Source organism: Macrosteles quadrilineatus, unplaced genomic scaffold, assembly GCF_028750875.1.
Source record: "Macrosteles quadrilineatus isolate MER2022 unplaced genomic scaffold, UCM_ALF_1.0 Scaffold_4__1_contigs__length_99947679, whole genome shotgun sequence".
Lineage (NCBI taxonomy): Eukaryota > Metazoa > Arthropoda > Insecta > Hemiptera > Cicadellidae > Macrosteles > Macrosteles quadrilineatus.
The window spans coordinates 71,053,688-71,071,968 of NW_026542597.1; the positions used below are offsets into that span (position 1 = coordinate 71,053,688).

The 18,281-nt window shown below is 34.7% G+C and overlaps 1 protein-coding gene across 1 annotated transcript in view; it reads left to right on the forward strand.

The window, feature by feature from the left end:
- LOC128992711 (basement membrane-specific heparan sulfate proteoglycan core protein-like) overlaps positions 1-18,281 on the forward strand; it is a 385,028-nt gene that overhangs the window by 112,935 nt on the left and 253,812 nt on the right. Inside the window, exons 2-4 of the mRNA XM_054416431.1 lie at positions 10,001-10,272; positions 14,200-14,447; positions 17,906-18,071. Coding sequence (XP_054272406.1) covers positions 10,001-10,272; positions 14,200-14,447; positions 17,906-18,071 — 686 coding nt within the window. The remainder of the gene's footprint in view (positions 1-10,000; positions 10,273-14,199; positions 14,448-17,905; positions 18,072-18,281) is intronic.

Sequence of the window (18,281 nt, forward strand, 5' to 3'; positions counted from 1 at the left end):
CCGAAAAGGTTCTCGCACTTATTGAGTTTTAATTGAACCCTCAAGTCAAACTGGGCCTAACGATTCCGCCCTGGTTTTTAACGATGCTTGTCAGACATTAGCGCAAAGCCGGGCCATTGTAGGGCTTATGTACAGGACGAACCCTCAAACACTTCAACATCCTTCAACGCATCTTTCTGCTCCCCCCAACACCCCCCCCCCCACCCCTACAATCTGAGTGCGACTCTTCAAGTCCTGTGAACAAGGGTGAAAAATTGACACCACGTGTTGAATTTTGTGTTCGACTAAAGTTTATAGTTTTAGAAAAATACCCCCGCCGCAGCAAACCTGCAGACTAAGCGAATTTCCATATACACAGCTAGATTCCACTAAATTATTCCCTTAAAATTGTCAGATTTATTTCCTATTTAAACATCATTAATATTAATGAGTACTTTAGGTTTGCTACTACAGGGAAGAAAATAGGGGGTTTTTATTGAAATATTAATAGCTCAGTATGAAGTAAACAAAATTTCAAAATGTCATTAATATATGTCCATACACAAGCAATCTACAACACTGTATTTATTCTCCATAAGAATAACATGGTAATTTTAAATTTACATTATTTTGCGATTTTTCCGTAACCGTTAGGCATGCAACAATGCTTCAATATACTAAATTATTTGTTTTTTTGAGCTCTACAAAATGGTTTGGAAAGAAATTGCAAAATTTTATGTTTTCAGGGTGAAAAATTAGAAAAACCCATTTTTACCCCATAAAATCCCCCATAAACCCCTGTTCCCATAGTCCGATCATGCTGGTTCGCGAACTCGTTCAAAGAAATGTAGGTTTACACGTTTATACCAAATTTCATCAAAATCGGATGATTTTTGCTCGAGTTATCGCGCTAACGGACACATATATAAATATATTATATATATATATATATATAAATATATATATGAATTTGAACGGATGGTGTTTTTGGCCTCTGGGGACCTCAAAACGAAAAACTAAATCGGTCCCGGGTCCAGGTCTTACCATGAGACCTACGGTAATAGCTTATTCCCTATATGGGAAATTCGCTAAAAACTTCATTTTATAATTATCAATGATGGGGGTGTAACTGGGTGTATTATTCAAATACTAATAAGGGATGAGTATAAAATTGAGTCAAATGTATTGTGTAGCATTTACCAGCTTTAACTTTATACAGGACCATTAAGATAGTGATTAAAAACAGCCGAGACAAGTTATGAACCTTAACTACTGACTTTTCTGGGGATCGAACCGACAACATTTTGATATTTCTATCGAGGTTTTCACAGAGTGTTTGTTCTGCGTTATATTGTTTTAATTCTTGCATAGAAAACTTTTAATCGTGCTTAATTTAATGGGTAAATATTCTTAAATTTAGCCCCTTATGTGTACCCATAGACTAAAATTTGAACCTCCAAAGGAGCAAACTGAAATTGTCATTGGTGTACACTTTAGGAGCATAATTCTCATTCAACTGTGTCCTGGAGTCGAAAACCTGGCTACAGTGTACATTGCTGCGACATGACACCTACTTCAATATACAAAACCTATGATTGTGTATGAAAACAGTTGGTGATAAAATTTATATTTTTATTGACAGTTGTGGAGACTGTTGCGTTGTTCCAGGACAGTATTAGTTTCACGGAGGGGAATATTGTTCAAAGACATTCCCTGTTGCATATAAAGCTATATTCTTTATAACAGGTAGAACTGTATTTTGCATTGCTCTATTGGTATTCTTTTGGTATAAATTGCTTGGCTCTATGTTAAAATACTTATAATAACGTTTCGGCTGAATAGTGTTCGTAAAACGAGAAAATAGTCGTTTATTCACTAAAAGTAAACGTAATATATATTACTAGCCATATACGTATCATTTGATGCTCTAAGCTTAAGTTCTTAATGGTGAAACACTCTTAACTAAATGCATTACAGTATTTTTCTTCTTCAAGAGCAACCTGCCATAGAGTATAACTACATTACCATGAAAAATGATGTGAAAAACAAAACTATATGTTTTTGATGATTTGACTAGTTTTCGAAGTTAAAACTCTTCTTGATAAGATCGAGCCCAACTCATAGGGAAAGGTTAACAAACATTCTCCCAAACCGTTTTAACCCAAAGAATCCAAAGGTGTACAATTTAATTAACTATAAAGATAACAATATATAAAAATAAATATTAACGTACATATAAATCCATAACCCCCCACCAAGGATGATTACATTTCTTTCGATTCTACTTGTATCATAAAATAAATCACCAACACATTTCGTCAATGCTCTCAGAGAGTTATCAGAAAAAGTTAAATGTCTAACTATTAGATGTAACACCATATATTATTCATCCAACACCGCCTCAGCAAGGTCAATCAGTTGTTGGCAAGCCAGCAACAATGTTTCGACTACAGTAGTCTCAACAATGTAAAGAGGTTTGTTCAACAATCAACAACAATCATGTTTATTTACAGAGCCAATCGCGCGGGAGGCAGCCTCGGACTGACTCAGGCGTTTACGGACCGAAATAGACCGTTTGAAGATTTAAATCCGGTCTGAACCCATCCAGTGTTATCGGGGCGGACCGGCTGGTCTGTCTTGGCGATTTTTATGGGTTTAATAGGGGTTAGAAAATTTATTGGAAGTAAGGCTTGTTTACGAAGGCATTTCCTATACATCGGGTAAAATAGATTTTTCCGACGCTTTGGCCGAAACACCTCGGTGATTATTACAAAGGTGAAGATGAGTGTTTGAGTAAATGAGATGTAAGCTTTGTTGCTGACTAAGATCAGCTGTTTCTCTAGCTATGATCATTTTTGGTCAAGGAAAGTTGGGTTGGACTATTCTTTGGATTGAACCGCTAATCTCCTGATCATAAACTGAGCACTATATCCATCCAGCCATTCCCACTATCTTAAGATAATGTGCAAAACTATTTTTTTCAGATAGAAGTGTAGGAATTTCTCCTGAAGAAGTTGGCAAAGTCGTAAATGTCTTACAGTTAAAAGAAATACTGGAAAAAACTAAATGTTAATTTATTGATTAACATTATACATATAGATGGATAAATGTATGAATTTACCCTAAAAATATATACATTTGTGTAAGCTATACGTTTACAGAATGACCGAAGATTTTCGATCGATTTGCTCAACAACGAGGATATCAGCGAGACTGGGATATTAAAAAAGTTTGGTGTGAAGGACCGTGCTAATGGCGTTAACCTTACAGCCGATCTGCCATTAGAAAGTCTAGCCCTTGTATTGCAGGGGGTTGTGTCAGGGGGAGTCCTTACACGCGCTACACACACATGTGCGTCGCCGGAGCTCAACTTTGGAGTAGTTTTTGTTTATGGTGCGTACGAGCGCGGCGTTGAGTGGAATTTTGATTTTGAGGGGTTGTTTTTGGAGAAGTTTGTTTTGAATCGATGTTTATAGATAGTATTGTATTTTAAACGGTGTAGAGGTTACATTCGTTTCTTTTAGACATAATCTTTGACCTAAATGGTCGCAAGAAAAATTTTTACGAATAGTTTTCCACAACATGAAGGCAAGAACCTTAACGGTTACTCTTTACGAACGGTCTCTTGCCGCTAGATGGCTAGATATGTGGTAAACCTGTTAATAGACTAATCGATTGATTTTAAATTCATTGAATTCTAAAACCTAGTAAAGAATATACCTAGTAAAGAAATTAGTACCTAACCTAGAACCCAGTAGAACCTAGTAAAGAATAGTAGAAATAAATTTACGTTGTCTCAAATTTTAAGTGGTATAATCGTAATGCCGATAGGAAAAAAAACTAAACATAAGGAACTTGGAGAGTAATTAAATTTACAATTAAACTAAACTAATACTTTTATTTGTCCCCCAATTTTTACACGTTTTACCATCGCATTTCGATTTGGTAGCTCAAAAATTTATTCCGAAAAAATGGCCAATTGGTAATTTTCAAAAACTGAAACTAACTCCCACTATTAGAAGGAGCAACAAACTTTGTTAATATATTTTGTTACTACTCTCCTTCAGTGGCCAGTGGTTTTCGTATTTGAAGCGGACAGATTTCATCGTGAATCGTTAACAATCGTCAAAAAAGTTCTGACGTCATAGTGACGAATTGGTGACCGTGACAACAGAAATCTTCACATTGAATTAGATTTTTGTATTCGCAACTATAGTTCATCAGCAGATGGTTTTCGCCTTTACAGCTATCATATTTCATCGTTGATCTTTGAAATAATTTATGGTTTCTTTTGATACAAAAAATGCTGACGCCGTAGTAGCCAATTGGTCACTATCAAAACAGAAACCTCCACTTTAAGTGAGGACTTTTTATTTGCCACTCCAGTTCGCCGGATGGTTTTCGTCTTAACGATCAGATTTCATCGCGGGTTACAATATTTCAAGTTTTGGAACGCGTGGGTATCGTCAAACACATGATACGATGTGTTAGACAGACAGACACCTCATAGATACGAGCAAGTACTTTATCAAACAGTCTGTCATAGTCAACATGTCCAACAGTGTCAACGTCAACCTAGCTTGATGTTCTCAAACACCTTTAAATAACTTGTCAACACGAAAATCACTTGACATGGGAATGATCCGATCTCTGATGCCTACAGGTCGCTTACACCGGTAGGAGGAGTAAATTGTTGGGTATTATAATGGCTGAGTACAGACTCAAAGCATGTACTTTATTTTTGCGATTGTAATTTTTAAGTGCGGAATATTATGTTTTTTTAAACTTTAAAAGATTTCTTTTAACTTTTTAATCTTAAATGCACCCCTTTAGGAAGGACACATAATTATAAGTAGCATCATCTCAACGATTGTTTAGATGTGTTGCTTCAAGGAGCATAAGAGTACCATTCGATTTAATTGTATTAACAAATTATGGTACTTTGGTATTATACAGACGCCACATATTTTACAGCGCGCTGCGGTGTTTTTTACTTTCTATTGTTGATAACCCGACCTAACATAGCCGCCGCAGCGCGCTATGGTAGGTGGCCTCCGTATAATATCAAATTACCCAAATTACTTATTCTGCATTGGAATTAGAGGCAACGATCTTTGTTTGGAACTTGAATTGATATCTCAGTAACCAATAGAGTGAATACAATTGAAATATTTCTATACTATTATAAATTTGAGTTGGTGTCTGTCTGTCTGTCCGGCTGCCACGACTAAAATACTAAACCGATACAGCCAAAATCAAGCACAAAGATTGTCCGCATATCTAGGAATGCTATAGGCATATTCACTTCCCAGAGATCCTCTCGGGCTACGCCCCTCAGACGTCCAAAAATTTATGTAAGGTTTTCAAAAGTTATTATAATAATTTGTATCCATGGAGGCATGATAAAATTCGTGTCGTTAACACTTTATTTACGCAATCGTACTATATAACTAACTTATACTATATACTTATAAGTTGCGTACTGTTACAGTGCTATACTGACATGCTTTACACTTTGTCTCTTAAGAACCCTCTTCATGTTTCCTAAAGATATTTAATACATTTATACCTCCCATGGACTTTGTAGTCGAAACACAAGCTGGTCTTAAATTGGAATTAACATAGAGATGTAACAGCAAAAAAATAAAAATGAACCCTTGACCTCTATTTGGGGGGGCCTATACTCCGGGGGCACCATCAAATTTTGAATCGTATTTCGAGCCAATGGTTCGGTGCTCGGGGCCCCTCTGGAATTGCCTACCTCAAAATTACAAATCCTTTGTTAGCTCGAGTTACAGCCGAATTTGAATTTCCATTCAGTAATATCCTTTTGTGTATTTATCTTTTCCCCTAAGTCATTTTGGGCTCTGACTCGTAAAATAGTCGTGAATTGTGGTTATGGTTATGGAAATAACAAGAAATAAGTTAATATGAAGCTGTAAAATCGACTTAAGGAATTCTTAGAGTTTTTAACAGTTATCGCAATCAAATAGTTAGCATCAATCCATTAGATTACTAATACGACGACACAACAGGCCAGGCCTGTGAAGGTGAGTCAAAGGTGACAATTGTTAAATGCATGAGCATTTTATTATAGTTTTTTACTACTTACTAAAATCAGCTGATTCTATAGCCAAGAATATTTATCAAGCTCTTGATTATCAAGGACAGCTGTATCCAGTTCCGAACAATTAACAATGTAAAATTTAAAATGTTGCACTAATATTTGCTATTGCAAACTTTACTGTTGGGTATTTGAATAAACTTTAAGCGGCAGATAACATTTATTATTACATCATCCTTTAAAAAGACAGTTAGTTTTGCAAATAGAATTGAAATAATTGTAAGTATTGTAAACGCAGAGATTTTATAATTAAATTATACAAACATTCATAGTTGGTTTTGAAACAATGCAGTTCAAATTTTTTAACAGTGCATCAACATTAACATTGTTGAGAGGTGGTGTATTCTTGCGGCGAGTTTGGGAACTAACATCACTGAAACTAGGGGTGTAGAAAACAGAACATTGTTTTTCTCAAATGTGACACGTCTAGAAAGTACTGTAATCCTATGTCTACAATATTATATGCATTATTCATTATTTAAGGAATTTTGAATTTGAGTAGAATTTATTACTTAAGAGTTTATAAAACATTAAAATGTAACTTATGGTTAATTTAGAAAATAGTATTGAAATGTTTAAATATATTAACACTTATTTGATTTCAACAATTGCCGCTGCTGATTGCTTTATTCGTATGGGTAAATCTATAAAATGTTGTAACACGTTTAAATTTCTAATCGGTGTATAGTTGTAGTTAATACTAAAGCTTTTTGTGCGATGAAACATTCAGTTATTGTCATAGTTCTCGCATTGAAATCTGAAGTTTGCTTGTTCGAGTCCAAGGGGTTGATTATATCAATGATTGCTACAGTATCTACAAAATATTGACACAAGATATAAGGCCTTGTTTTGGACATTTCCTTTAAAAAATCAAACAAATCGTAAAACGCCACAAAGTATATAATTATAGGATAATATGGATTAGTGGGTTACTATATTTCCTTATCTACCTGTAGGTAATCAAATACAGTTAACTAAATCTTACAACCAATTACACAAATCTGCACAATCGGCAACGATTATATCGGACAATACAGCCAATGAGAATTATTTTAAATAGTCGAGTGGTTTAGTCCTAGAGGAGTGCTAGATTGGTGTAGTGGCTCCATAGAGTGATAATGATCCTGATCACCATATTGTTCCGCCTCTTCTTACTCTATGTAGGCGTGTATTGCCTTGTACTATTGTAAAGTATCTATCCACTTGTCGTTGTGTAGGGGTTTGATTGAATTTAATAGCTGGTTTGGTTCGTTTAGTAAGCAGTTTTTGTTTCAATGGATTCGTTTCGTTGTTTTAAAAGTTTTAGAGCGAATAATAAAGTGCGTCGAGTTAACTTAAGACAATTGTTGGCCATATACTGTCAAAGGCTAACCAAAATATGAATATATTTTTACATAACTTATTCATACATGTAATATTATATTATGTATGATTTACCGTCGATATGGACTCAAAATTGTATAAGTTCTTTCTAAAATCCATGTAGAGCATTGCCAATAAATAAACGACGAAAATCTTTTTGCCAAGATGTCTGCTATTATTAATTGCACATATAAACTTAAAACTTGAGTCGTTATCGATCGAATGTATTCATTTACTACTCCTTTCTCTCCCATATTGTATGTATTTCCTCCAAAGATTTTTAAGATTTTTAAAATATATTATTTAACTTCATAAGATAAGAAAGACCTAATAAAAATTAAACGTAATAAAGCTATAACACGAAATAATCCTTGGATTTCCTAAGGTATAACTATACTTAATCGTTGCGTAAACTACTGTTACAGTACTATACTGACATACTTTACACTTTGACTCTTAAGAACTTTCATCATGTTCGCTAAAGATATTTAATACATTTATACCTCCCATGGACCTTGTAGTCAAACATAAGCTGGTCTTAAATTGGCTTTAATAAAATTAAAAATATACAATAAACTAAAAATATACATAATGATTAATAATTGGAGTTGCTTTTGTATGAATGTCTTTGATGTGTACAACAAATTGATTTCACCGGAATCCCCGGAATATTCACATTGTAAGAAAGGCATTTTCCCCGAAGGTTTAGTGTATACTTGAGCTTAGTATTGATATTTTAGTTAGTAATAATTATATAGTAAACAGCTGATCACAATAAATATGGTGTTAGTATCAGCTGTTTGGCTGGGCATTGTTGTCACTTCAGTTACTGTTGCTCATGACCTACGCGCTGCGTGTCAGATAATGACCTAAACAGCTGTTATTATCACACCTTTCTGGGCCTCAGGCTAGATTGATACACCTTCATCAGGTCCTTCGGAATTTGTAAACGGCAAAAGCTATTATGATTTTTCACTTAATTTCCTTAAATAGTTTACACTAGGAGACACCAAGTTGACAAATCTATTAGTTTTGTATAGCAAAGCTTTCGAATTAATTTTTGTAACGAAAAATTTATATGTCCAAAACAGGTGTGTCAAAATTAACAACCCAGTTCCGGAACTATACCACTAAAAAAACTAACATTGGTAATTGGTGGGGTTTAGACCCGGGATTCAAGTTCAGAATAACCACTCTGTAACCACTAGACACAGTGTTACTGTATACTGTGAAAATATAGAAAACGAACATAAAATATTAGTTGAAATAGTCCTCAACCAATACAGTTTTTCCTAACCTTAGAAACATTTGGAGATTTTATGGAAATGTGGAACTTAAGCTGCTCCCAACCATCGGTTTCCAGTTATCTCACAATCATAAAAACCAGGACATCCATGACGCCCCAAGGTATAATCCTCGATCAGCCGCACCCCAATTGATATCAGATTTAGGCTTATGTTAAATTAGAACTACCATGGATTAACATTAAACCTTCTTTACGATTCGTAAAGAAGTACATTTAGTCGTACACGATTTAGTCTACAATGTTGCAAATAGCCTCAGTTTGTTTAGCTAGCCAGTTCTGACGCAGCTTTGGCAACTTGTGGTGTTTATTTGTACGGGTTTAGTTGAGCGAAAGTGTTTCACCAGTGGAACGGTAAACATTTCAACGTCCAGAGCTGCAGAACAGCTGTTCGCAACATGTATGTTAACACATAGACGCTCGTTTGTTTACAACTTACGATAAAGTCACGGGTTTTAGCGCTATTACTTGTCTTTCTTACGATGGCGGGTTTCAAGGGAATGTTGACGTGATATATTGAATTAAACATGAACACGTTCACTACATTCAGTATATTCACTGCGTTTATTATTTTCACTCTTTCCGGTATTTACTGTATTCAGCATGGTAACTAAAAATGATAGTTTTATTATCTGTTACTATCGAGCAACAAACAACATCACAAAGGGTTATGGTAGTGAAAAGTTTCAAATTTTTTGTAAGCGTTCTTATATGGACAAAATAATGAAAAATTAAACTATTACCAACAAAATATAACTTTGTACCTATATTTCATCCATGTGAGATGTGTAAATGTTAAACAGTGTTCGATTTTCAATGGAGAACTATGTTAACTGCGATACTGATATACAGCCACTTTACAGGGGTAGACTTTCGTATCTACATCTTTCGGGGCACAAACAACCGAGTGAAAATATCGATTGACATATCAAATGAAACAATCGAACAATCGATATTTTCATTCGGTTGTTTGTGCCAACAGATACGGAAGTCCACCCCTATACAGTGACCATACTGGTATTACAAAAATGTTTAACATTAAAGTGGATTTGCAGATGACCCATCCCTTATATACCAAACTCCTAGATCACTAAGATTGCAAATAACCCAATCTCCCGAAGACCAAAACTCAACATATTACTTTGTCTTTGACAACAATAGAGTTTAAGTGGATTATGTTCATGTGTAAACTAAACGTTTTCGCTCATCATGCGTATTTTTGTTTGTTTCAGTTCCTCGATGAAGATCTAGTCTTTGAAGAACCGTCGGGTGGTCCCAGATGGAAGGTAGTGAACCACCGAAGGACGGCTAGTGGTAGTGTTAGTGATAGTGGAAGTGACGGTGTAGTGAGTGATAGTGTGTGGGGAGGTGCAGCAAGGATGCTGGACAGGGTGAAGAGGCAGTTTGATGGTTGGTCGTTCTGGTCAGATTCTTCGGAAGAGACGACGCCGGAGACGTCGACGACGGAGAAGGAAATAACTTCGCAACCTTTGTATTCCAACACGTGAGTAGCTAGGTGTAAAGTAATGCTATTGTAGAATAAAATAAACATTTTTTCGAATGGGTAGCCTCCGGATTATCAAGATACAATTAAAGTGGTTTAAATACCTGTAATGTTGATAATTCAATCGGTTGTGAAACAACTAGTTTCGGCTCACAATGGAGCCTTCTTCAGGTTTTCCCAAGGATATTATCACTTCTTCCGAAAAAAGAAGGCTACATTGTGAGCCGAAACTAGTTGTTTCACAACCGATTGGATTATCAACATTACAGGTATTTAAACAACGTTAATTAAAATAAACAGTATCCGCAATATGACATACTTTCTCCCATTTAGCTTGCCAACAACGCTTATCATGTGTAAGCAGTGGAGTAACTATATTTTATGGGAAAAGTCGCAAAAATTGCGATAACTATTTTGGACCATAGTTTTTACAGCAATGGGGGCTGTAACATTTTGTTTAGAATCAATTAAAAAATTAACCAGTTGATCTGCCCGTGCTTCGCTACGGGGTGTGAATGCAGGAAAGAATAATTCAGTTTTTAAAATCCACTATAAGAAACAGTTAGGCCTACATCACGCTTACCAGGAAACATATAAGCAAAGCTCAATCGTACTTATTGGTTATTTAAATGCAGATTTCCTAATATATTACCATAACTTTATAGTGTATTGCATTTAAAATACTGTACTGTAATATGCAAAAGTCTAATTCATTAACCATATGGCGCCAGGAAACAAATCTTCATTATAAACAAATTTAATTAAATAGCAGAACGAAGCATAACAGCTGCGTAAGTACATTTTCTTCATAAAAAATACATTGGGATTTTGATAACCTGTGGGGTAAAGCCTGAGGACTTTTATTACAGGAATTGGTGAAAGGGGGCGTCTACACAAAAAAATGCTTAATTTTGACACATAAAAATCCGTCAAATTTTTACGGAGGATTAGTGTGTCGTATAAATCAACATCACGTATTAAATATAAGGATAGTATTGAGTTTACCATAAGAAAACCAATAGTTGTCGTACTCGGGTCTTGTATCCACATTCAGTGCAAACCTGTTACAAACAATTTAATAATAGGCTTTAAACATTTTTCACTTAAACTCGTAAACAGTAAGTTAAATGTTTATTTGTTATTGCGATGGAACTAGGTAACACAAGTTTGACAGTTAAATCTTATTTCCACTTCGAATTAGTCTAATTGTAGGTGTAGATGGTTTGAGGTGTGTCGTGGCGCACGCAAGGTAACTCTTCACTGTTCCCTGCCCTATCCCACTGTGGCACGCCCGACTGTGCGGACCACTAATCATAGGGTAACACAGTTTAGTCGCACGAGCCTTCAGAATCAAACAGAAGCAACACGGGATTCGGCTACTGAATTGCGCTTCAGAATTAATGAACTTGAAAATTTCATAAGCAGGGGTGAAAGTGTTTGCAGTTTTGCAAAATGGTATTTGGTGGAAAATTTAGGGACGCATAATTGATTTTGATAGAATTTATCGAATTTTTTACCTCAAATGAGAGATGTTCATATGTATAATTGTAATTGTAAATTTCACTTCCTTTGGGCAACAAATTGTGTTTCAAGTGTAGACCAACGTGTGATTTCTACGGCGAGGTTTACATAACATCGATTTATATTATGGTGGATTTACATAACTTATTAAATTTTCTTATAATTTTCCAAACACCTCACATGTAATTTACAAACCATTAAGTTGGGTTAAAAAAAAATAATCTACTCTATTTTTTTAACAGACGGATTTGCTTCCCGGGATTTTTCCCAAACAAATTAATGGACTAAAAGATACTGGTGAATACTGAGTGTTGTTCCCTGAATTTAAAACGTTAAAAGGTTAACATAATCTTTATAAAAATATCAGAAGGTACCAAGGAGGTTTTTATGTATACTTATGTTGTGTTGAATTATATTTTTTACTTTGAACAATTGGTACAGCCAACATAGTTGGGCACTTCTCTAAAAAACTGTGCTTTTCATTGCCAACTTTATCAGTATTGTCTTTTTGGCGTAGAATGTCAAGTGATTGAGCGTAGAGGTTAGGTTTTATATAGCCTAGCATTATTTTTTGAAAGCCCCTTGACAAAATTAATGTAGCCTAATAAAGGTCCAGAATTAATCACGCTTGGAATCAAACAGCAATTTTCAGATTTTGTAAAATTAACATCTCAAAAGTAACCTAATTGTTTTTTATATACATTAATCACATTTAAAAAAATTATAAAACTGAGCTGTAGAGTTGATTCTTGTTTTTAATCAATGTTGAGTATGACCCCAGAGACGTGGCACTGTGTACAGTATGCTAAAATCAATAAGGTGTTTCAATAAGGTCATTGTTATTTTTTCTGATGTGGTGTTGAATTAAGGAAAGAAAACTAAATAATACAGATTTGTTTCTAAAAATCAATGGCATGAGTATAACTATTTCATACAGTAAAGAGAACTGCTTTTCTCTTCTGCGACTTTTCCACGTTGCAGAACATTGGTATCTAAAAAAATAATTAATTGAATTAATTTTTTTACTAAATTAATATTGACCAGTCAAATGAAAGATTTCACAAATAAAAACCCTATGTAATTTATGAAGTTCCCTACTAAAAATTATACTTTTGTCTTGGGTCAGTTGAAAAAGACTATTAGAGCAAAGAAATCGCATACTTGATAATATTTGAGCGCCTACAATCCTAGAAGCGCAGCTTTAGAACACACTTGCACTGCAGGTTTTGCCGATAGTATATGAAGGCGCTCCTTTAACATTGTTATTGCCATTGACTTGAATACAAACCGTATATTTAATCAATGTTATTGATCACTTTACTTGATGTTTAGGTGACAAATAAATTAACTGTCTATCAGTTATATTAGTGTAATTAAGGTAGAACGAAACATTAATTCTAGCAACAAATATGGCTTCATAGTTCTATACATTTTTCTATATTCATATTCAATTATGTACAATACTTTTGATTCAGTAAATTATAAAAACTAATTAGTAAAAGATCTAATTAAAGTAGAACTAAACATTAATTCTAGCAACAAATATGGCTTCATAGTTCTATACATTTTTCTATATTCATATTCAATTATGTACAATACTTTTGATTCAGTAAATTATAAAAACTAATTAGTAAAAGATCTAAACCAAAACAATTCCAGTTTTAAAATATTTTTTTATTGAGCTTTAGCTAATAACTTTACTCTCTATCTCTAAGTTAGGTATCTATTTTTTTTTTCGTTAAAAGATGTTGCAAAGAATTATGTGTACTAAAAAGTTACCTTTTGATCATACATGCATTAAAATAATAACAATTTATTTTAATAAATGAGTACTGTTTTTATTCAATTTCCATTCCACTATTTGTGCCATTGATGGATGAAATTCTATGATGTCAATGACTAAAACATTTTGAACTACATAAGTACATTTTAAACCTTCACTTTATAATTGGAGGAATTTCAGGAGTAGTTAATGTGTTATTGTATGAGTATTTGCCTTTAAAACTGTAAAAGATGCTCTACTAGGGACCTAAGGTGATCTTTTAATTTAATCTTGAATGTGTTAAATACCTGCTTCTTGGTATACTTGGATAAAACATGGTACGGTAATGAGCATAAAAAAACCCCCAAAACTACAAGTGAATGTAGAATACCTAAATGTATTCACTGGTTCGATCCTGAGAAGAGCCAGAAGCTTTTGATCATTGGGCTTTTAATGAATGGTCCTGGCTGAAGAATCAGCTGATCCGAGTCAGTTACAAATCTGTCATCTCGTTTATGCAACATTCATTTTTATAACCTTAAAAAAATTAACCTGATATGTCAGAATACTATAAATTCTAATCCATCTCCAAATTGACTGAAATTATAAATTTATCAAAAACTTAAATTGTATTCACTTTTCAGGTTATCGAGAGATACACGGAGTACAGACGGAGACGACGTTGATGTTTTCAACTCCACCCACCATAACAACTACCTGTCGTCACTGACGACGGACGATGACGACTTTAACAACGGAGGCACGTCAGGCTACCATTCCTCTGGAGAACCGACGGAAGACCGATTCCCAGAACCTGATGATGACGATCTGATCCCAGTGAGCTCGGAGCCACCAGACTTTGGCAGTAACAACTTTTCTCCCCAACAGAGAGGTAGGGCTTGAAAAGGTTAAAAAGTGGGTTTTATTGGGTGTTTAGAGAAATTTTTTATAGTAAAAAGCTACTACAGTAGGAGGCATGGTAAGGCCCAGACCTGAGACCGATTTTTTTCATTTCGATGTCCCTAGAGGTTGAAAAAAATATTCTTTAAAATTATTAAATATGTCGGTAAACACAATAAACCAAGAAAATTGTCATGAAATGCCCGATTTAATCCCGATCTGGCTGATTTGATTACATTTTGCATGAATTTGTTGGGCTTGATAATTTGATTAAGTTCCTTAATAAACATGATCGATTGATCGGGCAATAGGAAATGGGTTTTGAAGTCTTCAAAAAATTGTTTTCTACGATTTTACCATTAAAACATAAAAATGACCAATTTTCAATACAGTTAAATAGAGCATATAAAAACAAATAGTTTTATGGATTGAAATGTTGTAGTATAACAAAATATGAAGAAAATAAAAAAAAACTGTATTTATAAAATACTCTTGTATTTGTATGGAGAGTAAGTATACAGGGTGGTCTGGACCTAGCGTTAAAATTTTTTTCGGGTGGTAGAGCAACACAAGTGTGACTCAAATCCACAATTTAAAAAAATATATTCCATACACCCACTTGCAGAAACATTATTTTGATTTTTTTAGAAAAACCTGTACATTTACACAAAATTTTAAAATTTATGTAGTATTTTCATACAATTTTATAACTTTGACACTACCATCATATTCTCCATTAAATTCTATGTAAGAATAGACAGCTTTTGGTAAGCCCAAAGCTTCAGAATTGCTATTTAAGTCGATTAGAACTAAGAAATTTTGGTTTTCACAAAAAAAGGTTAAAAATAAGCCTACAGACACTTTTAAAAGAAAAATACTAGACATAAGCAAATGGCTACAAAAACTGCTCTAAAATTTTAGGTTTTAAAAGATATGATGAGGAATTTAATTTGCTTCATTTTAAGTACAGCTATTCCAGTTATAACTGTGGAAAACATGGTTTAAGGAAAACAAAAACACACTATAACAAAAAAAAAAACACACGATAGTTTTTATTATTATAGAAACAGCATGAGGCTACAACAAAATTTGTATCTAGACAAGTTCAAAACAAATTCCAAGTATTGGATTGATAACCGAACTAAAATGCAAGTTCATTTTAATTTATTTTCAAAATGTCCTCCATTCTCTCGGATGCAGGCTCTAGCTCTCTTCCTAAAAGAAATCCATGGGGTTCAGATCAGGAGATCTTGCGGGCCAGGGCACTGGAATTGAATACACCTTGTTTTGTAAAAAGAGCTTCATCTGTCCACAAATCTTTTTGAAAAAGTGGTATTGTTCAATGTCAGAATTCAGGAGGTAGCGACAGAAATCTACTCTAGCACCATGCTCTTCTCAATACTCCTTTCAAAAAAGATTTACTATAAACGTTTGGGCAGCTGTAATTGGTGATTGCTTCTTAGGTCCCCATATTTTTTAGGGAAGATTGAGTGGAGAGATGTACCTTGAATTTTTTCAACACGATCTGCTTCAAATTTTGGATTGATTCCTGTGCTCCGTCAAGATATGATTTATCAACAAGACGGAGCACCTCCTCATTTTACGAATGACATTCAAGATTGGCTGAGTGCTAACTATCCCACGTGGATAGGCTGAGGAGGTCTGGTGCCCTGGCCCGCAAGATCTCCTGATCTGAACCCCATGGATTTCTTTGCGGAAGAGAGCTAGAGCCTGCATCAGAGAAAATGGAGGACATAAAAAAAAAAAAAAAATAATAAAATGAACTTGCATTTTAGTTTGGTTATCAATCCAATACTTGGAATTTGTTTTGAACTCGTCTAGATACACATTTTGTTGCAGCCTCATGCTGTTTCTATAATAATAATATCATGTGTGTCTTTTTGGTTTGTTATAGTGTGTTTTTGTTTTCCTTAAACCATGTTTTCCACAGTTATAACTGGAATAGCTGTACTTAAAAGGAAGCAAATCCAATGCCTCATCATATCTTTTAAAAGCTATGATTTTAGAGCAGTTTTTGTTGCCATTTGCTAATTTCTGGTATTTTTCTAAAAAAGCTTGTCTGTAGGCTTATTTTTAACCTTTTTTTGTGAAAACCAAAATTTCTTAGTTCTAATCGATTTAAATAGCAATTCTGAAGCTTTGGGCTCACCAAAAGCTGTCTATTCTTACATAGAATTTAATGGAGAATATGATGGTAGTGTCAAAGTTATAAAATACTACAGAAATTTTAAAATTTTGTATAAATGTGCAGGTTTTTCAAAAAAAATCAAAATAATGTTTCTGCAAGTGGGTGTGTGGAATATATATTTTTAAATTGTAGATTTGAGTCACACTTGTGTTGCTCTACTACCCGAAAAAATTGTATCGCTAGATCTAGACCAACCTGTAAAATATGTTGTAGTTAGCTTGTTTATGGATATATTTTGATCACAACCAGAAAATTTATTTATATCACTCAATATAATTGACATTTTACCAAGATTACTCTTTTCCTTCCAGCAGTGAACGTAAGTACTCGTTAAACCTAATGTTATTGAAAAAGGGAAGACATCTGACATGTCAAAGGAACATTTTATTGAAGCTATGGTTCCACAGGATGCGGAATCTCCGCCATGCGGTGCATAATTTTTTGCAGCGGAAAATTACGCAGCGAAAAATCTAGAGGGGTGGTTCTACAGACTGTGAAAATAACGTTGCGGAGATTCAGTTCTGTCCAAACTAGCGACGAGTATGGATAGAAAGAGGAAAGCCCTTTTGGCTTTAATGCTATATGATGACATTGATGATGATGTTGTCGATCTTTTATCTTTGTTAGTGTAAAGTCACAGTGATCGAAGTGACATATGTGAAGGGGCCTATTTTTGCTATTTATTTAACAAAACTTAAGGGGTTTCAATCACGAGATCCCGTTTAACACTTGATACCCAAACATCTCAGGATAATTGTTAGTCAGGTCTACCATTTTCGACAGTTTATGTTAAATGTATTATAATAATTTATTTTAACAGTTAGTTTGTTGAAAGTCAGTGTTGCGATTATAGGTGTTACTTTATAATCGTTCATCTATAACTCTTTTTACAGCATATGACATAATGAAACTGCACGGTCACAATACTTGATGGCTCTTCTCCGCTGGCGGAATCTGCACTGCTACTGCTCTCAGACCAGTATGATTTCTCCGCCATGCGGAACCGAAAATTCAGGATGCGGAATCGCAAGTCAGTGGAACCGCACACATGGGAACTCCATTAAACCAGTGTCGTTTTAATTCCTCAGCGGAAAAAATCGCACCGCACGGCGGAGATTCCGCATCCTGTGGAACCATAGCTTAACAATTCAACCAGACAAACGGAAATTTGCTTAGTTTGCAGTTTTGCTGCGGTGGGATATTTTACAGTTGTTTTTAATCTTTTTGCTCTGTTTATCCAGCTTTCTTCCGAGTAACGATGACTGTTCACGAGCCGTACGCACCAGATTTTGCCGACAGAAACAGTGAAAAATTCAAGGAATTCTCTGAGAAGTTCTCTCGAGCCATAGATGAACTCCTAGTCAACATCGAAGGAACACAGAAGTCTGGTGTGATCGATATGGACAAGTAAGTATTCACTCTTAAGCCGGGTTTTCCTAGGCGCGGAAGTGGAGAGCGGAGAGAGGAATGCGGAGAGCGGACTCCACTTGTCTTAGGTAATTTAATGTTACTGTTTTCCTAGAAGTGGAGCGGAACACTATGTTAATCTCTTTTCCGCTCTCCGCGTTCCTCTCTCCGCTCTCCGCTTCCCCGCCTAGGAAAACCCAGCTTTACCTT